We start from the raw sequence: 22,185 nt of genomic DNA, 5'->3' as shown, positions 1-22,185 counted from the left end.
CAAAAAAGGGCACGCGTTTGGGAGACGTGACGGCAGTCGTTCGAGAGTTGGGTTGCATACGCTTTTATTGCGAGAAGACGTGCGCCGACACCCCGTCAGTTTCGAGAAGGTGCGTGCTGACACTCGTCCTTTGATAGGATGTGCGCGACACCTCGTCAGTTTCGGAAAGACGTGCGTTGATTGGCTTCAGAAGACGTGCGGTTTAGCGCGGCTGTGGGCCATTGGATTGGCTTCGATCTGGGCCGTCGCTTTCCGGCCGCTGTGGATATAAATAGCGCGCGCGCGCGCGGGGGGGGCGTCCTTGCGACTATTGTACCTCTTGAGCTCGCGCCTAAGTTTCAGTTCGCGTCCAAGCTCTTCAGCTCGCGTCCCAGGTTCCTTGCTTGTTCGAGCTTTCGTGGTCTACTTCAGTCTTCTTTCCAGGTGAGTGCTTTTGGAATCCCATTCCATTCTCTGATGTCTAGTTCGGAGGGCTCAGACTGTTCAAGCGGGTCTGATGTAGGTTCTACGAACCAATTTGCGTCCCCCGGTAGTTCAAGTGAGCCCGATGTAGGTCCTGAGGAAGGGGTTGAACCTACAGGCTGAGGTGCTTCGGGTAGGTCGGCGTCCACCTCCCGTCGTGGCCGGGTTTTAGATCAGTTCGGCCCTTCGACTATGACGCCTGAGGGACTTCAATCCCTCATAGACTACTACGACTTGCCCGGGGAGCACGCCTACTTCATCCCTACGGGTAGCTTCCCTTGGGAACACGGTCCTGATGAGATCGTGATTTTCCGGGAACAGCTTGCTGCGGGGTTGCGACTGCCTTTTCATCCTCTTCTCGTCGAGGTTCTAAACCACTTCGGTGTGACGGTTGGCCAGCTTCACCCGAACTCCATTAGGAATTTAGTGGGGACGATCTCCTTATTTTGTGACGAGAACTTTCCTTTGGATCTGGAGATTTTCTCCTCTATTTTAATGCTGAAAAAGCAAGCGGGTCCCCTTCCTGGGCGTAGGCGGGCATACTACCTATCTCCTCGCCCAGGCTTTAAGCTCTTACACGGACTCCCTAATAAGGTCCCGGCATGGAAGCGGGACTATTTCGGGGTGCGAAGTGCGCTGGGGTGGCCGTTTCAGATTGGCTGGGGGATGGCCGCTCCTGACTCTGGCGTCGCACTCGATAAGGAGACGGCGAAGGGCCTCCGGCAATGGGCGCGGCTTGGGCTGGAGTGTCAACGGTATCTGACGGAGGCCAAGCTTATTGCTACGGGCCTGAGTTCGGGTAGGTTCTTTCCCTAGCGATCCTGTCTTGCTCTTCTTTTATGTGTCTTACTGATGCCGAACTCCTTTTCGCAGGTACGATGGACTCTCGAGGGACCCGAGGTGGGCACTTGTTCCAGGGCATGAAGAGGAGAAAGCAGGTGGCTAAGCGAGCTCACGCCGAACCATCCCAGGGTGCGGAGCCCAAGGTGCCGGACAATCCGGCGGAGGATCCGCCTATGGAGCCCGAGATGGTTCCTCCTATGCGGGAGCCGGCGGGGGCTCCTTACGCCGAAACCACACACACAGGGGCTCCCGCTTACTCCGAGTCTGCCCATACGCGAGCTGGGCCGTCGGGCTCGGAGGCCCCGGGGGACTTCAGGAGTGTGTTGTCGCTGTTCATGCTCTTCAACGGAGTAAGGAGGCGATGTTTCCTAAGGAAGTTGCGGCGTGGACCGAGCTCCCTCTGCACCAAGTGGCCTGTCGTGCCGTTACTCATGCTATGGTGGTAAGTGCTCCCTTCTTTAGAGTTCTTCGGCCTTTATTCTTCTATTCGTTCCTTTGATCCCATTTCCCTTTGATAGGTGAACTCTTCTATTCACGCCTTAGCGAACCAGGTGGAGAGATGCTCGAGGCAGGCGCGAGCTGCCGAGGAGGCTGCTCGTGCTGCTGAGGCTGCTGCTCGCCTCGCGCGGTCTAGGCAGTTGAGGTCTCAGAGGGATGCCGAGGCCATGGGAGTGGTGGTGAAGCATATGGCGGAATTGAAGCTGGACCTGCAGCACCAGGTCGAGTATCTTCAGGAGGATATCAGGGAGAGGACTCAGATCTTCTCTCAAGGCATCGAAGACGCGAAGAAGAAAGCTGTCAGTGATTATATTGCTTCGTCGGAGTTCGATGATCTGATGGTGGATTCCTACAGGAGGGGTTTCAAGCTAAGCCGGTGGATGATCCGGAATATGTACCCCGAGTCGATACCAGCGCCATATCCACTTCGTGCATTACTCAAGAGATGGCTAATGCTGCGGATGCCGAACCCGACTCCGAGGGGGAGGCAGGTCCTTCGGGTGTTGTCGAAGTGGCTTCTGATAATGATGAAGTAGCCCCTGGCTTGTAATGGCTTTTTTTTTTATGAATGTACGCCTTTATCTGAAATGAAATGGCTTTTTGTTTAAGTGCTGGTTGTCTTGTCTTCGAGCTGCGTTTTTTGCCGAATTGACCATTTCGGTCCTTCAGTTCATTTTCTAACACCTTTATCTGAAATGAAATGGCTTTTTGTTTGTGCTGGTTGTCGTCTTCGAGCTGCGTTTTTTGCCAAACTGACCATTTCGGTCCTTCAGTTCGTTTTCTACCTAGGCTTCGGGGTACTTGCCTTGGTTGTTTATAGGTAGTATCTTCTTAAGTTGACGACTTTCCATGCTCAGGGTACTTGTTTTCCTTCTAGGGTTCCGAGCTCGTATGCTCCCCCACCGAGTGCTCTCTTTACTCTGTAGGGTCCTTCCCAGTTTGGTCCAAGTTTCCCTACGCCGGGTTCGGGCACCATGACCTTACGGAGAACCAGGTCGCCGACGCGGAAGTTCCTCTTCTTTACTCGCGCGTTATAATACTGAGCTACCTTCTATTGGTAGGCTGCAATTCGGATGTGCGCGAGGTCTCTCACTTCGTCCAGTAGGTCGAGGTTGGTGCGTAACTCGCCCTCGTTTGTCTGTTCGTCGTACGCTTCTAGTCACAACGTAGGCACTTCGATTTCCGCTGGGATCACCGCCTCGGTGCCGTAGGTGAGGTTAAAGGGGGTCTCTCCTGTGGCGGTTTTTTCCGTGGTTTGGTGAGCCCATAGAACACTTGGTAGTTCATCTGCCCACAAACCTTTGGCTCGGTCTAATCGTGCTTTCAGTCCGCGGAGGATGGCTCTGTTCATTACTTCTGTTTGGCCATTTGCCTGCGGGTGTGCGACCGACGTGAAGTTCTGACTAATTCCCATACTTTGGCACCATTCTTGGAACTTGATATCTTCGAACTGTTTGCCGTTGTCAGAGATCAGTACCCGAGGTAGCCCGAAGCAACATACAATGTTCTTCCAAAAGAAGTTCTATATGTTTCGGGCTGTAACTATTGCCAGGGGTTCTGTTTCTATACACTTTGTGAAGTAATCTACTACCACCACTAGGAATTTTCTCCCGCCTGTCGCTGGTGGGAATGGCCCCAGGAGGTCGATGCCCCATTGGGCGAAGGGCCATGGGCTGGTGAGGTATTTGAGGTCGGCAGCGGGCTGATGGTGGATGTTGGCATGCTTCTGACACTTGTCGCATTTTCTGACGAGCTCGATTGCCTCTGTCTTCATCGTTGGCCAGTAGTATCCTTGTCGAAGTGCTTTTTGGGCGAGGGCTCTGCCCCCCAGGTGTCCGCCGCACAAGCCTTCATGGGTGTCACGGAGTACCAACTCGGCTTCGGCTGGGCGCAAGCATCGCATGTAGGAGAGCGTGTAGGATCGTCGGTACAACCGTTCGTCTATCATGACGTATTTGGCTGCCTGGCGCAGCACCCTCTTGGCTGCATTGCGGTCCGCGGGGAGGGTTCCGTCTTGCAAGAAGCTCGCGAGTGGGTCGATCCAGCTCGGCTCTGCTTCAGTGACGGGAGCGACCTCTTCTGCCCCACCGAGAATGTTGAGCCGAGGTAAGTCCTCTACGTACACGGTTCTCCTGGCATTGTGGCTCGTGCTAGCTAGTCGGGACAGGGCGTCGGCCTCAGCGTTCTCTGACCTTGGGATTTGCTTGATGAAGTGTGACTGGAAGTTGAGCAGAGCCTCTTTTTACTTTTGCCAAATAAGCAATCATTGCGAGCTCGCGCGCTTCGTATTCGTCTGTAACTTGGTTGACCACGAGCTGGGAATCACTGCAGATAACCATGTGCTTTGCTCCAACCTTGTGCGCTAGGTTTAGCCCGGTTATCAGTGCCTCGTACTCCGCCTTGTTGTTGGATGCCGCGAACTCAAAGCGTAGTGCGTATTCCAGTTTTGTCCCGCTCGGGCCGCGTAGCACTATTCCAGACCCGCTGCGTTGTTGGTTCGAGGAGCCATCTACGTGAAGGATTCAGGGCTCCTCATCCCAGTTCGCGCTTGGTCTAACCAGGAGGGACGCCACACTGGCTGCTACTTCCTGGGGTTCGGACTCGTTTGGCTTGGGGGCTCCGAGTTCGCCCGAACTGGGGATCTCGGGCTCGATTGGCTCAGGGGCTTCGAGGCTAAACGTGCATTCTGCGATAAAATCTGCCAAGGCTTGGGCCTTAATGGCAGTTCTTGGCTTGTATTGGAGATCGTACTCGCTGAGTTCGTTGGCCCACTTCGTCAGTCGGCCGGAAACCTCAGTTCGTTGGCCCACTCTCAGAGGTTTGTCGGTCAGGACGATGACGGTGTGAGCCTGGAAGTACGGGCGGAGTTTCCGTGTTGCTACCACCAGTGCATACGCTAGCTTTTCTATCTGCGGGTACCTTGTTTCTGCTCCCAGTTCGGTCCGTAGGGGTTCTTCAACGGAAGCACCGATCTGGAGTGTGCGAGCTGGGTCCGTAGGCGAGGTTGGGATCGCGACTGTTTCCTCTGTGGGCGAGGCTCGTTCTTCGCCTTGTTCCGCGGGCCGCTCCAGATCGAGGTCGCCGGCTGCCTTGGTCTTTCCCTTTAGGGCGGCAACGTAGCACTTGCGAGACTCGAGCTGGTCGCCCCGCGTTACCTCCACACTGAAGTCCGTAGGGAACTTCATGGCCGAATAGTAGGTGGAGACCACCGCCCACAGGATATGCGTGATTGGCCGCCCTATTATGGCATTGTATGGGGAGGGGGTCGCGACCACCAGGAAGTCGTGGTTGAGTCTGACCGCGCAAGGCCACGTGCCGACTTCCACAGGTACCGTTATTTTTCCGAGGGGCCTGACTTCCTCTCCGCTGAAGCCTACCAGGGGAGTATTTGCGGGCTTTAGTTCGCTCCTCAGCAGCTGTAGCCGATCAAACGCTGATTTGAAGAGGATGTCCGCCGAGCTGCCCGAATCTACGAGTACGCGTCTAACCTCGAAGTCGCTGATCCTTAGTTTAATGACAAGCGCGTCATCGTGAGGGTAGCGAATTCCTCGCGCGTCGTCTTCCGTGAAGAGGATTGACTCTTTGGTCTTTGGCCTTTTTGGAGGGTTCCGCTCCTCGAGGACCGCTTCGCGAATTGAAGTCCGGGCTGCCGCCGATGTACACCCCGCTACCACCGAACCTCCCACAATTACATGGATGGTTCCCCGAATTGGCCTCTCTACCGGAGGCTGTCGCTGCAATGGTTCGGCAGGCCTGCTGCTAGTTTCGGGGGCATCCTTTTCGTGCTCTCCTGGTCGATCCGCTTTATTGCTATTATTGTTGTGCTGTACAAAGTTTCTTAAGTATCCGCGACGGATGAGCTCCTCTATTTTGTCTCGGAGGTTATTGCACTGCTCGGTACTATGACCATGGTCCCTATGGAAACTACAGTACAAATTCTTGTTTCTTTCGTTCGGATTTCCCTTTAGGCGAGGTGGCCATTTCACGTACGGGGCGTCCTTGATCATCATTAAGATCTCGGTCCGCCTCGTGTTCAGTGGCGTGTAATCCGTCCGAACTGGCAGGGGAGCTCGGAACGACTGGTTCGGTTTTGGGTCCCGGGCCGGGTTTTTTCGGTCGGTTGAGTTAGAGGGCTCGCCATCCGTCTTTCTTTTCTCATTTCCGCCCTCGGTTCGTTGGTTGATTTCCTCCTCCGTCCTCATGAACTTGTCCGTGAGCTTGAGGAACTCGGCCACGGTCGCGGGCTGGTTGGCTACCATGTGCCATTTGAACTCCTTGTGCGTCACCCCTCTTTTTGCTGCGGCGAGCTGCACCGCGGGGTCTAACCGCGGTATCTGTAAGCATGCTTCATTGAATCGTTTGATGTTGCCCTGTATGGGTTCTCCTTACCTTTGGACTACCCCGAAGATGCTTTCCTCTGCTCTGGGGCACCGTTTGCTGGTGACAAAGTGTGCAGTGAAGACCTGAACAAACTGAGCCCTACACTTTATCGACCCGGGGGCCAGGTTCCTGTACCAAGTGCGGGCTACCCTCTTGAGGGTGGTGGTGAAAGCCATGCACATGCATGATTCGCTGGCTCTGGCGAGGTGCATTTGGGACTGGAAAGCGTCAACCTGGTCGTTGGGGTCAAAGGACCCGTCATACTTGTCTAGAGGCGGGAGCTTGAAATCTCTGGGCAAGGGGACTGCCAGGAGTTCTGATGCGAGGGGGGAAGGAACTGAGAGAATCGGAGCAACTCCTACTTCATCCGAGCTTGTCTCGCCTTTGCCTCTGAGCTCTGACAGGATGCGGGTGGCGGTTCATCGACCTTGACGGCGCCTTCGCTGCTGAGTGGGCCTTGTACTGGCCTCCGTGTTGCCGAGCTCGATGGGCCCGGAGTGCTGGTAGTCCGCTGCTGCCAGTGCGCCGAATCGGTTTTCCACGAGTGGGAACTCTGGTTTGGAGCCCCAAGGTGCCGATCTCGCGGGCGAGGTTCCCGACCCGCCTGCGAGCTGCGAGGCGGGGATGACTTTTCTCTCTCTCCGGCTTGGGGACGGTGCCTGGCTGTTTGGGGGGTTCTGGGGCCTGGAGGCCTTTCCTTGGTGGAGGCACCCATCCTGCGGAGAGGCCTTGACCGGCTTCGGAGCAGGGTGGCGAGGTGGAAGTAGTGGTTGGTTCGGTGGCAGTTGGGGGAACTGCTGTTGATAGTGATACTGGGAGAGGTTGTGCAACACTTGGTGCTGGTGAAGCTGGTGTTGCCAGAATTGTTGCATCTGGGCTTGCATTGCCCGCATGCACTGCATTAGGTCGTCCAACCGATTTTGGCTAGCTGCCAGGGGGACGGCGGTTGGTTCAGTGAGGGTAGTCTCGATGGGGAGAGGAAAGGGGATGTTTGTGGCAGGTAGGTTTACAGGCGCCACTGCTTGTGGCGTATTCAGATTGGGAATTCCGTCCACCGAGAGGGGGATGGTGAACTGCCCAACACACACCACGGGAACTTGAGGTTGTTCCCCGGTGGTGTTTGTCTCTGTGCCGCGTCCGGCGTTGCTGGAAGAGGCCATGAGTATTGAGTATTTCAAAGAAGAAGAAAGGGGTATGAGAGTTTTGGAGGGAGGCCTTTTGAAGCGTTCCCACAGACGGCGCCAATTGATGATGCACAATCCGACCGATCTTAGCCGTCAACGATCTTGCCTCTGAACTGGGTGGCAGGGACCTGAAACGGAGGGAGAAGAGAAGCTCCGGGGAGAACCCGGCGTAAGGGCTCCGAAGCTCAAGTTAGAGTCTTTCAAGGGCAAAAGTTAGCATACCTTGTTCCTGGGGGGTAGGAGCTTTTTATAACCACTTCGCGCACTCACTTCCAGGCTTCCGTCAGATCGGACATGATTGCTTCTGAACTCCTGCCAGTTCGGATGTCATTTCCTCTGGCCGGACAGAACCGCCACTGCTCCTTTTGTCGGAGCCGTCTCTACGGCTAGTAACGACGGTGGCAAGTGGCGGTAGCAGGAGGCCGTTTGAAGTGCGGCTGTCAGGCGTCAGATGCCAAATCAGTCAGGTGCGTCGCCCTTGGATACGGACGTCCTTGGTGTCAGGTACGTTTGGTCAGCCTGGTGTTTCGGAAGCGAAGTGTTGGAGTGGCGAGCGAGATGTCTTGAGTTTGGTTTGGGGAGTGTTCCGAGCTGCCATGGGCCAGCTCGGGTCACAGCTTTGTGAGGCTTGGGGCCCAACATAGTTCGTGCTCCTTGCAGGGAGCTCGAGTTCTCAGTAGGGAGCTCGGGTTCTTAATAGGGAGCTCGGACTCTCGGTAGGGAGCTCGGGCTCCTTTTAGAGCGGTCTGGTGGAGTTCGGGCTCAGTAGTGAGCATGAACTTGCTTTCGGTGCTCGCTTCGGGCGCTCTACTGTCCCGAGTTGCTTGTTTTTGCCACGTGTCGGATGATTGCGAGGTCGGGCCAAATTCTCCTTCATCAATAAGCTTTGCAGATTCACTAGAATACGGTTGGTCAGCCATTGTGATTGTGATTAATGCACCAACCACCCATGTCCAAAAGTGGAAAAGGAAAACAGAGTTTCTTGAAAGAACAATAGAAACATCACAAGTCAAGAAGCATTTTTTCTTCCCCTGTTCAACAGCAATTTTTACCGTTTTTAATCTTCTCAAGAGCTTCAAACAGAGACCTCTTGCATTTTTCTGTAAACCACTGAATTCAAAACAACACAGAAACCACGACCAGCAAATAAAAGAACCAGGTAGGCTACTAAAGTGAAACAACACTTGGCACCTGAAAACTGAGTTGAAATTTGAAAAAGGTAGGGAAATAAGAAATTTTGTACATTCTGTCAATTTATGAAAGGAGCAAAGGACAGAAAGGAGAGATTACGAATTACCAATCTCCTTCTCCTCGACAACAAACAAGAAAGAATAAGGAAACACAGAAGATACTATACACAAGGAAATTAAAACATGCCAAAAACCAAGCAAGATAGGAAATAAACAGACTACAAAACCAAGGTAAAAAAAATCTAAAATAGAAGAGCAAGTACACAACTCGACAAGTTCAAAGGGAAAATCCCAAGACAGTCTTCTTTCAACTAACTATAAAGTAGAAAAACATCGGTTTCTTCTCTTTATGGAAACAATCCTCAAACCATGTATATATAGACAAAATAAAAAAAAAGACCAAACAAAAAAAAAACTAAAATGATTATAAAAAAAAGAAGGCCAACCTATGCAACTCGAACTCAAGATACAAACCAGAAAACCAGTAAAAAATAAAAGGTACCCATTAATTTCAGAAACTCAAGTGAGAAACATGAGAGAAAAAAAAGAAGAAGAAGAAAACCCACTCTAATTACAGAGTTAAAAATGACAGCAACTGCCCATGTGGGTGTCTGATCGAGCTGCCTATGCTAAGAGTTCCCGTCTCCCGCCATGCTTAATTAAAAGGAAAATCCCAAGTTGACGAGTTTCACAACTAATCTCTGTGACAATTTTTCCTTGTATTAATGGGGTTTAGTATAATAGTATAATACCGAGCATTAACTGAAGATTTAAAATCCGGAGACAGAGGGGAGAGAGAGGATTGGGAGCGAAGGTTGAGAAGAAGACGATCGACGAGAGAACAGAGTTGAGAAAGACGATCGACAGAAGAATAGAGAGGACGATACTGGAAACTGCAACGTGAGGTGAGAGGACGGTATTGGAAGCTGCGAGGAACCAGGGAAAAAGCAATCAATTTCACTCGGACACATATCTTTCATGCAATAAATTATTGGGAATTTCGGATAGCTCTCTCTTTAACACGAGGAGGTAGCCATGGACGAGAGCCGTAGAAGACAACTCACAAGGAACTGCGGAGGAGGTAACATCTTAAACAAGGAACAAGGAGAATGGCGGAGAAGGTAGCCATAGACGAGAGTCGGAGAAGACAGCACACAAAGAAGAGATTTCACGTGATGAAAAGCTTCACGTGCGGATACCTTATTCTGCATTCCTGCTAGAAGAGATTTTCGCACGCGAAAAAAAAATTCACGTATAGATACCTTATCCTGCGAGAAGGAAAAGCCACGTCTTCTTAACGAACACCCTTCCTGCCTTAGTATATATAATAGATAATAGATAATATAATAAAAACAAGAAACTTAACTGACCGAGCTAAGACATCATTATCCTCGCGTCATTTGACTCATTTGTTTGAGCCTTATGTGGTCTGCCCAACCCATTAACAGCCCGATGAATATCCCATGGTAAGACTAAGACCATGACTGGTGACTGGTGACTTGGTGAGCGCTAAGAGGCCGTTATTTTGTGTTGCATTGGAGGTGGTTGGGTCATTGTAGTAATTCGATTTCCCAACCACACAAAAGCGACCGTGGAGTTGTCGATAGGCTCTGGATGAGGCGCGCCAAAATCTCTGCAACGACTTAAGCCCCCTCTCATGGCGTCTCTGTTCTCCTCGATTAATTTTCACCAAAACGCTCCCGTTTCTCTTGTTGCTTCTTCCTTTCGAAGACAAACTTCTCATCCAATACATTATCTGTTTCGCTTTAACCGGACTCGGGGAGTTGACACAACGAAAGCTACTCGTTCCGTAATTCGCTGCATTTCTGCCAAAAATCCTTCAGTGGTCGGTTGAATCACCATAACATTGGTTCTGCTTTCCCATTCTGTTTTCTGGAATTGATATTCGTTTAGTTTCTATTTCTAGAACAAATAATCACTCAATTACTCCTACATTGTAAGAGCTGGGACTGGATGCCTTTTTCTTTTCCTTTTTTTAATCGATAAGTTCGTTACTGTTTGTTGTGAATTGGTGAAATGGTTGCAAAATGGCGAATCCCGTTAATGTTGGTTGCGAGCTGACTGTCAATGGCTGAACTTTTGTATCAAGTTGAAATCTGAAGCCGTCCAAAAAAGGGACAAATATGTGATTTAAATTTTATTTCATACTTATATTTTCATTCAACGAATATTTCCTCCACTGCGTCTTCTGGAATTATGCGAAGGAAATGCATCCCTTCTGAATTCAATATAGCTTCTTATGATTTCAAGTTATTATACTTCATGGATGAGAAAAATAGGAAGGTAATCTGAGTTTGATGATTGGATTTAAGATACACCGGCATGCTCTGACAGACCATACTGGCTTAACATGGTCCTTCTTGTAACCTTATCGATAGATGTGGAGAATGAAATTGTTTCTGTTCACCTGAAATCAGATGTATCATGGTCAGGGTCTAAAAATTGCAATATTGATCCCATTTACCAATTGACGTGAACCTTTCAATTTTCTTTAGATGGTTTTGGGTTGGTTAATTCCAATCTCGTTTAAATTATAAGTAGGTTCAAGCTGTAAGACCTAACACAGCCTTCATTTAAAGAACTATTCAATCAGGTGTATCATGTGTCAATGTGGCACACATCCAAGTAGGACAAAATCACCAATAAGTTTTACTCTTTAGGAATTGGATGCCTTTTACATGTCAGGGTGCAGCTAGTAATATGGAAACTATGGCAATGTTCACATACTTTTCTATCCATTAGTCAGATTTTGGAAATTGCTCGTATTGTGTTTCAGTAAATTAAGAATCAGTCATGAGCAATTGAACCAAAATATACATGTTTGTAAGATCCCTTTTATAATTTAAGAAATGTATACCTTGCCACACTACCTCTCTGTCTCATACTTCCCCCCTCCAATTATGCAAATGCAACTCACTTCTCATCTCTCCCATATCACTTCCTCTTTCTCAAATTCATTCTCTTTCACATCAAAGTCTTTGGAAGCTAACTCATTTATATGACACTTTTTATAAGATTTCGGTGACTAACTGCTTTGACACCAAACCATGATCTTTTGGCATCCAAAGATCAAGGCTCTAGTGGAAGGATTGTGACTCATCCCCATGTCGAGATTTCAGCAAGTGGAGGAGACTCTAAAGGGTAAGTGCTGATTTTTAGAAGACAATAAGGTCCATGGAGGTAGGTTTAGACACTTTGTAAGAGAAATTAGAGCTCTGATATCTAATGCAAAATTTCATTGAAGTGGATCAGGAGATCTGCCAACTCACCAGCAGAAGGGCTAGCTAGACAAGGTGTAAGGTTAAGAGACATATTTTGGAACTACATGTTTTTCAAGGCATATATTGAGATGCAACAAGCACTATTCCCACAATGGTGTTAAACACACTTCTTGTTTATGTCTTGTGTAGATATGCTACTTGATGTGTTGACTTATATTCCCATCATTGTTTTGTTTTCTTACAAAAGAACATATGACCTATTTTGAATCATTGATGTGACTAGTGCATTGTTAAATGCAATTCAGTACTCAACCTTAATTCAGTTTTAATTAATACTCATGCAAACCTGGTAATTTGCATTGTATTTTACCTTCCATTGAACTCTTTTCTCTCAAAAATCAGTTTCTGATTCTGAATTCTTCATCATGCAGGAATTTTCAGACATCAGTAATTTGCCATCAATGTCATACATTTCAACATTGTTCCATGGTGTGAAGAAACTCGAGAGCACAATTGCTGCAATTCTCATTTTTGTCCAAATCTCATCTCCACTGCCTTTGTTTGGTTACAATTCATGGTCCATTTCTCCAGCAAAAGCTGTGCTTTACTCACCAGATACAAAGGTTCCAAGAACCGGAGAGCTTGCTTTGAGAAGGGCTATTCCAGCAAATGCTAACATGAAAGCAATCCAGGTTTGTAAATTTGTTATACAATTTTTTTGTGTTGCTAGTTCTAATCAGTTTGCAGGATGTCTTTACCTTTAGGAATCTTTGGAGGACATCTCATACTTGCTAAGGATACCACAGAGAAAGCCTTATGGTACAATGGAGGGGAATGTCAAGAGAGCTATAAAGGTAACTGATACGGACAATAGGCTGTTTTTTCTTTCTGCATTTTTTGAGTATTTTTATGGGTAGGGGTACTATAGTTGTTTTACTGGTTTTTTATTGGCGGGGGGGAGGGGAATTTGGGCCATGGTGTCTTTAGTAAGCCTCTAGTCCTTATTTGTTTCCTTTCAGTTGTTTGGGTCAATGTGTCAGTCTACAGGTCAGTGTTAAGAGTTATTTGAGCCTTTTATTATACAGGGTATTTTGATATGTTGGGAAGGGGTGGCAGAACTAAGTAATACTTAAATGTATGTTTTTAAATTATTTTGTTTAGTGAAGTGAATGACTGAAGATTATTTTTTTGGGAGATCTTAGGCTTGGGTTTCTGTAGGTATTTGTTTTCTTGTTCCTTTATTCTCTCACTAATTCTCTATATGCTTTCACTGTTACTACATCATTTTGTGATAATTGGAGAATTAATCTGTAGTAGATGGGCTGAGAACTTATTGCAATCAAATAAGTATTCAATAGATGTAGAAAGTGCTTTTTCTTTGGATTTCTATCTAGAAATACTATTCAGTCAAGATTTTGACACCTGGAATCCATTCAAAACTGCAAGTAAACTTCCCTTCCTATATTAGATTTCTAATCTCTGCTTCATCACTTTAATTGCAACCTAGTTTTTAGTTCTATCAGTTTCTCTCGTTTTTCTCTTTAAAATTTGGGGGTGGTCACAAATCCAGTCTATCTAAGCCAATATAAATGTTAATCCAGCCACCAAAAACCTTAAATCCCATCCCTAAAATTTTCCCCCACCTATCATAGCCTTTCCACCTTTATGCATTAAATCTCAATTCTTGCAAAGTTTTATTGTTTTAATCACTTTCTCTGACAATCCAGCAAAGCAGTGCCTTTCTTTGAGCCTAATTTCATAGAACCAGTACCAGTCCTACATTAGTAACATTATTCTTGGACTGTTATCTCAGTTCCTTTCAAATGTGCCTTGCTTCAGTTAGATTTTGAAATTGGTCAATTATGTGAAACTCTAGGAATGCAGGATCCCCCATCTTGGTTTTCATCATCCCCTTCTTTTCTTCCTAATTGTGAACAAGCTATCTAATATAAGCAGGAACAGACCCACATGTCAAATAAGGCAAGCTAAAACACAGTACATTTCTTGATGATTAATGAATGGAAAAAGCTATTCAGGGAAGGCTGCTAGTCAATACGGATTTGACCTCCCTATTCCCTGTTTTTGGTTATCTGCTAGAGAGCTTGCAGATGTCCATATTTATTTGAACAGGATGTCTAAGCTCTCTCTCCTCTCTCAAAGGGTGCCTAAATATCCAAGGTCCTTTTTTTCCATATATAAACCAGCTAATGATAGGTAGTAAGTAGTTTTCGGTTTCCACAGTTGTGGGTCAGATGCCTTCAATCAGAGACATTGGGTAAGACACTTCATCTCTGTCTGAAGAGTCTCCAACTCCAAATTTCCCTAAATAAGCTAGTAGAACCTTTCCTCTTAATCCCTAAATCTTCCATGTATACCCCAAGGTCCTGGATTACCCAGGGAGCAGCCATCAAGCTACATCTTGGGTGGTAGGAGATGCACTGAGGAGACAACACTGGTCAGCTATCTGTGTAGTGGTGGAAAAAAGTTTTCAAATTTCTACATTAGACCAGGCTCAGATCATGTCATATGTAGAGTAATTTCTAGATTAATCATAGCACAAAAGTTGGTGAGCCACTCCAATGCTGATGAGATTGATCAGAGTACCTGTATCCTGTTCCTTGTTAATACTATTGCAGTTTGAATAACCTAACTGATTTCCAGCTTTGAATTAGTATTCTGCTTTTCAGTTAAGTTGGTTAGTCTTGAACTCCAGTATGTCTTGGGGATTTTACACCTATATAAAGAACCTATTCGTGTAGTCCAAATGGTTTGTTGCAAGAGATTCGTTATTTAGATATGTTATTCCTGCAATACCACATGGTACCATTTGTCTAAATCTATTCTATAGGGCTTCTACTTTCTTGGTGTAAGTACGTGTGGTTCCCCGTATCTGCGATCTCGATGAATGTTGTTAGTGGTGTTAGTGAAGGGGTATTTTGGTCTTTGCACTTGTTGAGAATGTTGATGTGTACTGTTATGTTAGTTCGAGTGCCTCTTACTTAAATAAGGGCACTTAAGTCTTTTCCAATAAGTTAATAATATAATAACAGGTCTGGCCGAATCTAGGGATAACTTTTTCTCTAATTCGAACCAAACCTTCTCTCTTTTCTCTCTTCTTCTTTCCTCTCCTACTTCTACTTCTTGCTGTTCACTTTACTTTACAGTCAACGAACAAGACAGAATTCTAGGGCAGGTCGAACTTCAACATGGTATCAGAGCCACATTGAACAAATCAGACTTGCTAGAATTCTGTCTTCTGCGCATTCGAACTAGGGTTTCTTTTGGGTCTCTCAGCTGTGAGTTGGAGACTGGGAAAAGGGCTGAAAAGGAGTGATCGCCCTCTTCCCTTGGAGGTTCCTATGCCTCCGATTGTGTCGTTGGTGATTGGTTGCTGTGGTTTCTAAGCCCTAATTAGGGCTGGTACGTGTGGTGCAGTGGTGTCTCAGTCCTTCGTGTGGTTGGCCTTCAGGCAATGAGGTAAAGTTTCTTTTTATGCATATTTTCTGTTATGGAATACATGAGAGGTGTAGTACAGTTCGTATGATGAATTTTCAGATTGCAGTATGCTAGGGTTTATTCTGGTTTGTGTGTGATTCAAAGGGCAATAGTGTCTACTTAATGGTGAAACTTCCGGTAGCTGTGGATTAGGGTTTGTGGTGTTACAAGTGTGGTTTTCAGCATTTAATATTGCTGAAATTAGTGTGCTGACTTCGGTGAGTAGAGTTTGTGGTGTTGCAGTTTTCAGCATTTAATATTGCTGAAATCAGGGTGCAGATTTCGGTGAGTAGGGTTGTGGTGTTGCAGTTCTCAGCATTTATTACTGTTGAAATCAGTGTGCAGATTTCGGTGAAGTGTTTGTGTGTAGTGCTCAGAATTCAGTGATAAGGGAGTTCGGCAATGGCAGATAACAGTGATAGTAAACCTAGTGTCATGATATCTACTGACTACCTGAATGTCCAAATGACCTCCATTAAACTGAATGGAGAGAACTATGTCCCTTGGGCCAAGTTTGTAGAGGTTTTTCTGAAGGCGAAGAAGAAAGCGAAGCACATAAGAGAGGAGAAACCCCCCGCTAATTCTCAGGAGTATGAAGACTGGGAATAGGAAGATGCACAAATCATCACATGGTTGTGGAACAGTATGGAACCCAGAATCAGTGTGAACTTCATGTTTCTTGACACAGCCAAAGAGGTGTGGAATCATGCTAAGAAACTGTATTCAGGTCAGTATAATACCACTAGGGTATATCAACTGTATCAGGAATACTTCAATCTGCAACAGGGAAATCAGAGCCTTGAGGAGTACTATGCCAGTGTGAGAAATATCCGTAATGAGTTAAACGTCTATCATCCTCTCACTTCTGATGTCAAAGTTCAACAGCAACAGCGAGAGCAGCTTGATGTGACACGGTTTCTAGTGGGGCTGAAGTCTGAGTATGAACCAGTATGAGCCCAGATACTAGGGGGATCTGCTCTTCCATCTTTAGAGGAGGTGTTTGCTCGTCTTCGGAGGGATTCCATTGGATCTATGGATTCTAATGTCTCAGATAAATCAGCATTTGCAGTATCGAGAGGTCGAGGTGGCAGAAGTGAGGCTCGAGGAGCCCAGCTTGGCAGGAGTGGTAGTGGTAGACCTACACATATCCGTGGTGGTGGTCGTACTGGAGGCAGAGATTCAGGGGGAGCTCGTGGTAGAGGACGTGGCTCGGGTCCACGGAAGTGTACTCATTGTGGTTTGGATGGACATACTATTAACTACTGCTATGACTTACATGGTCCTCCCTCGATGTGGGCCAACCATGCCATGACTAGTGACACCAGTTTCAGCTCTAGACAGGAGAACCGGACAGCTGATCCGATGCCTTCTACTCCCTCAGATGGTCCAGGCAAGGAGATGGTGAGTGTTCCTCGGGATGAGTATGAAAGGTTTGTTCAATCCAAGTCACAGCAAAACACAGCTACCTTTGCACACTCAGGTATGGCTTGTTTGGCATCCACACCCAACCCCTGAATTATTGACTCTGGAGCCTCCGATCACATGACGGGAACTCCAGGTGTGTTTTCATCTCTCACCCATTGCTCAACATCACAATCTGTTACCCTTGCTAATGGCTCCACATCATCTATCTGTGGTGTTGGTAATGTTGACCTAGACCCTGTATCCCTATCCTCTGTTTTATTTGTACCTAAGCTTCCATTTAATCTTATGTCTGTTAGTAAGCTGACCAAGTCCCTTAAGTGCTCCATCACATTTTACCTCTCTATGTGTGTTTTTCAGGATCTCAAGATGGGGATGAAGATTGGTGGAGGGCATGAAGCCGGTGGACTGTATTATCTTGATGGTGGTGGAAGAACGTCAACGACCCTTCAGTCATCCATTTCTCCTCTCCAGTGGCATTGTAGATTTGGTCATCCTTCACTGAAAGTGTTGCAGTCCTTAGTCCCTTCATTGAGTCAACTTTCTATTTTAGATTGTGAGTCATGTCAATTTGGGAAACACCATCGTGTTCCCTTTCGTTCTAGGGTCGATAACCATGTGTTGAGTCTTTTTTCTTTAATTCATTCAAATGTGTGGGGTCCTTATAAAGTGATGTCATATAATGGATACATATATTTTGTTATTTTTGTTGATGACTGTTCAAGAATGACGTGACTCTATTTAATGAAAGAAAGAAGTGAATTATTTGCCATCTTCCAGAAATTTTATGCTGAGATTCGCAATCAATTTGGCGTTCACATCAAAATTTTTCGTTCTGATAATGGTCGTGAATACTTGTCTTCATCTTTTCAAGAATACTTGGACCAACATGGCATTATACACCAAACTTCCTGTGCCTACACTCCGCAACAAAATGGGGTTGCTGAGAGAAAGAACCGACATCTTGTAGAAACGGTACGCTCCCTCATGCACCACATGAATGTTCCTAAAACCTTTTGGAGCGATGCAATGCTCACCTCTTGTTTCTTAATTAATCGGATGCCCACACCTATTCTTGATGGTCGTTCTCCTTTTAGTGTCTTATTCCCCAACATGTCTCCGTTTCCGCTTCCTCCTCGGGTATTTGGGTGTGTCTGCTTCGTTCATAATCTGGGTCCCGGGACTGACAAGTTAGATGCACGTTCCTGAAGTGTATCTTCCTTGGCTATTCCCGAACTCAGAAAGGGTACAAGTGTTATCTTCTCAGTTCTCGTCGTTCCTTGGTATGTGCTGATGTTACGTTCTTCGAGTCTACTCCGTTCTTCGTGGGGTCCGGTGATGCTGCTTCCTCCACATCACCACCTCCTCTTCCTCTTCCTGTGGCTGATCCACCTCCTCTGGTTCCAGTCATGCCTACGTCCTTGCCTCCGGTGCCACCGTCCACCCATCCGTCACGTGTATACACATCGCCTGCGTGTATCGGCTGCAGCTCCTTCGACTTCATCACCGTCGACAGATCCAGCTCCAGCTCTGACACCAGCTTCCGACCTAGATCTTCCTATTGCCTTCCGGAAAGGTAAACATACCTGCACCCTTCACCCTATTTCCAATTTTGTTTCACTTACTCACCTCTCCGCTTCCCATCGCTAGTTCATCTCTTTGTTATCCTCCGTGGTTGTTCCTAAGGATGTCCAGGAAGCCCTTACCTCTCCAGAGTGGTGCCATGCTATGGAAGAAGAGCTCTCTGCTCTGCATCATAATTACACTTGGGACCTCACCGCTCTTCCTCTTGGGAAGCAAGCTGTTGGTTGTAAGTGGGTGTATAGTGTTAAGTACTTGCCAGATGGTCGTGTTGAGTGCCTGAAGGCACGGCTGGTTGCCAAAGGGTACTCCCAAACCTATGGCATTGACTACACAGAGACATTCTCCCCGGTTGCTAAGATAGGGTCAGTTCGTGTTGTCATCTCCCTTGCAGCTATGTATGATTGGCCTCTACATCAGCTAGATATCAAAAATGCCTTTTTGCATGGTGATTTGCTCGAGGAGGTCTACATGGAGCAACCACTAGGGTTTGTTGCTCAGGGGGAGGATGGTAAGGTATGCAGACTTAAGAAGGCTATATATGGACTTAAACAGTCCCCTCGAGCATGGTTTGGTAGGTTTAGTGAGGTGATCAAGAAGTTTGGTATGAAACAGTGCCAAGTTGATCATTCTGTCTTCAGTCTTGACTCTTCGGTAGCCAAAATAATATTGGTGGTGTATGTGGATGATATCGTTATGACTGGGAATGATAAAATGGGCATTGACAGATTGAAGGCATTCCTACAGGAACACTTTTAGACAAAGGACCTTGGCAAGTTGAAATACTTTTTGGGCATAGAGGTAGCAAGATCTAAGCATGGCATTAATTTGTGTCAAAGGAAATATGTGCTTGATTTACTGGAAGAAACAGGGTTGCTGGGTACTAAACCGACCGAGACACCTATGGAAACAAATACGAGGCTGAGCAGTGATATAGGTGAAGTATTTGAAGACCCTGGCAGATACCGACGACTTGTAGGCAAACTAAACTATCTAACCATTACTCGGCCAGATATTTCATTTGCGGTTAGTGTGGTGAGTCAGTTCATGCAGAAACCTTTGGTCCCACATTGGAATGTAGTGCTAAGGATTGTGAGGTATCTGAAAGGAGCTCCTGGTCGTGGTTTGCTGTACAAGAGTTGTGGAAAACTGGTAGTAGAAGGGTACACTGATGCTGATTGGGCAGGTTCTATGTCTAATAGACGATCTACCACAGGCTATTGCACCTTTCTGGGGGGTAACCTAGTAACGTGGAAAAGTAAGAAGCAAACAGTTGTGGCAAGAACAGTGCAGAAGCAAAATATAGGGCCATGGCACATACTACTTGTGAATTAGTGTGGCTAAGGAACCTTCTACAGGAGATAGGATATGACATCAATACTCCAATGAAGCTCTATTGTGACAATCAGGCAGCGGTTCATATCTCTTCCAATCCGGTGTTTCATGAAAGAACCAAGCACATCGAAGTTGACTGTCATTTTGTGAGAGAGAAGGTGCTGAATGGAGTGATAGAAACTGCATATGTGAGTACGGTAAACCAGTGGGCAGACTTGTTTACAAAAGGTTTGAGTCGGGGGAGAGTGGACTACATGTGTAACAAGCTGGGATTATATGATATATACTCACCAGCTTGAGGGGGAGTGTTAGTGGTGTTAGTGAAGGGGTATTTTGGTCTTTGCACTTGTTGAGAATGTTGATGTGTACTGTTATATTAGTTCGAGTGCCTCTTACTTAAATAAGGGCACTTAAGTCTTTTCCAATAAGTTAATAATATAATAACAGGTCTGGCTGAATCTAGGGATAACTTTTTCTCTAATTCGAACCGAACCTTCTCTCTTTTCTCTCTTCTTCTTTCCTCTCCTACTTCTACTTCTTGCTGTTCACTTTACTTTACAGTCAACGAACAAGAAAGAATTCTAGGGCAGGTCGAACTTCAACAAATGTATTAAACCAGAATGATAGAAACACCTATGAAGACATGGAAGTCATCGAGGGCCTGCGATGAACCCATAAGCCATCATAGGCTTGTGATGAGCTCAAAGCCATCACGGACCTGTGATGGACTAAGGAACCACTGCACGACCACAACAAGCCAAAGTCACTCACGACAAGACATCCAACAAATTAAGTGAATATGTCAGGTTAGCTTTGACATCATCCATGCCACGTCAATACAGGAGACCCGTAAGGGGAAGTAGCGCACATGTATCATGAGAATCCTCGGATGAAAGGAAACTTCATCCTAGGAAGATCTCGCGTGACACATGGAGAACCCCCAACAATGTCCTCATAACAACCAACACCGAATCAAAGATCCCCTTACCAAATAGGAATCAAACCCCTTTTGGTTCCTTCCCTTCAGGGACTCGGGGTCTCCCCTTATAAGAAGGCGTATAAACTGTAATCGACACACGATTCTATCTATTCTAAGACCCCTGTTTGTCTTTCACTACCTAACAAAAGCCGTCCCATCTTGCCCCTTCAGATGCATAAAACACTCAACAAACAGGCATTGTGGAGCAACCTGCAATACATGGGGTAGAACCACCCCTCAATGACCCGAAATGACGCAAGAGTACATACAGAGGCCTTCAGAAGTGTTTCTTGATAGTAAGCATTATTGCCAAGGGCTGAAAATCAAATCTAACCGTGAACAAAAAGCCTACCTCTTGATAAAGTCCTTCCTATCAAGAAACAGGGGGGATAATAACAATCATACTAGAACTGACCAGTCCTAACACACAACGCGCTCCAAAACAAACACACCAGCAGCAACATTTTTCTTTTCTTCTCCCCCGAATTAAGCTCAAACTTTCAGGATCCCCACAACAGATGAACAATAGAAATAGATCCATTCATACCTCTGATATCCAGCCAACATACTATCAAACAAAAGCACCAAGCCAAACACCCCAACCTGAGCCCCAACGACTATAGTCACCAAAAACCTACATGATGCCCAACCTCAAGAGATAACCAGTACTTGGACGAAACAAAACTCAGAATCACCTCTCCTCACCCCAGCCATAACACCCCAGCTGATGACAAAACATGCAATAAAAGAAGTAAAGCAAGCGCACCGGCCGCGGGAATGCTTATTGATAAGAATACTATTACTAATAAACAGGGGGGCTAATTGTAAGTACATGTGGTTCCCCATGTCTGTGATCACGATGAAGGTATTAAATCAGAACGACAGAAACACCTATGATGACATGGAAGTCATTGAGGGCCTACGATGAACCCATAACCCATCACATGCTTGCGATGAGCTTAAAGCCATCATAGACCTGCAATGGACTAAGGAACCACCGCGTGACTACAACAAGCCAAAGTCACTCACGATAAGACATCAAACAAATTAATTGAATACGTCAAATTAGCTCTGACGTCATCTGTGCCACGTCAATACAGGAGACTCGTAAGGGGAAGTAGCGCACGTGTATCATGAGAATCCTTGGACGAAGGAAACTTCGTCCTAGGAAGATCTCGCGCGACATGTGGCGAACCCCCAGCAGTGAACTCCTGACAACCGACACCGAATCAAAGATCTCCTTTCCAAATAGGAATCAAACCCCTTTTGGCTCCTTCCCCTCAGGGCCTCAAGGTCTCCCCTTATAAAAAGGGGAATAAACCGTGACCGGCACACGATTCTATCTATTTTGAGACCCCTATTTGTCTTCACTACCTAATAACCTTTGGCCTTTCTTTGTCCTTCAAGGAGACCACCACGCTTAGCCTTACCACCCCACTTACACTTGGGGTTCCTATCCTATCTATGTTCCTTTTTGTGTTCGAGATATGTCTAGTTTAGCATAGGTATGTAGCTTGTGTATAGATTATTTTATGATACCATCTAATTTTATTTATTTATTTACTTATCCATAT

At 46.5% G+C, this 22,185-nt stretch overlaps 1 protein-coding gene across 1 annotated transcript in view; it reads left to right on the top strand.

Moving 5' to 3' along the window:
* Positions 1–10,081: 10,081 nt before the first annotated feature.
* LOC104612562 (Cyclophilin-like peptidyl-prolyl cis-trans isomerase family protein) overlaps positions 10,082–22,185 on the top strand; it is a 39,561-nt gene continuing 27,457 nt past the window's right edge. The window contains exons 1-3 of the mRNA XM_010279998.3: positions 10,082–10,403; positions 12,231–12,491; positions 12,564–12,653. Of these exons, the coding sequence (XP_010278300.1) occupies positions 10,215–10,403; positions 12,231–12,491; positions 12,564–12,653 (540 nt within the window). The 5' untranslated portion in view covers positions 10,082–10,214. The remainder of the gene's footprint in view (positions 10,404–12,230; positions 12,492–12,563; positions 12,654–22,185) is intronic.

Source organism: Nelumbo nucifera, chromosome 1 (assembly GCF_055504915.1).
Source record: "Nelumbo nucifera cultivar China Antique chromosome 1, China Antique-T2T, whole genome shotgun sequence".
Classification (NCBI taxonomy): domain Eukaryota; kingdom Viridiplantae; phylum Streptophyta; class Magnoliopsida; order Proteales; family Nelumbonaceae; genus Nelumbo; species Nelumbo nucifera.
The sequence above is the reverse complement of the archived record's forward strand: the minus strand, read 5'-3'. Positions and strand labels throughout refer to the sequence as shown.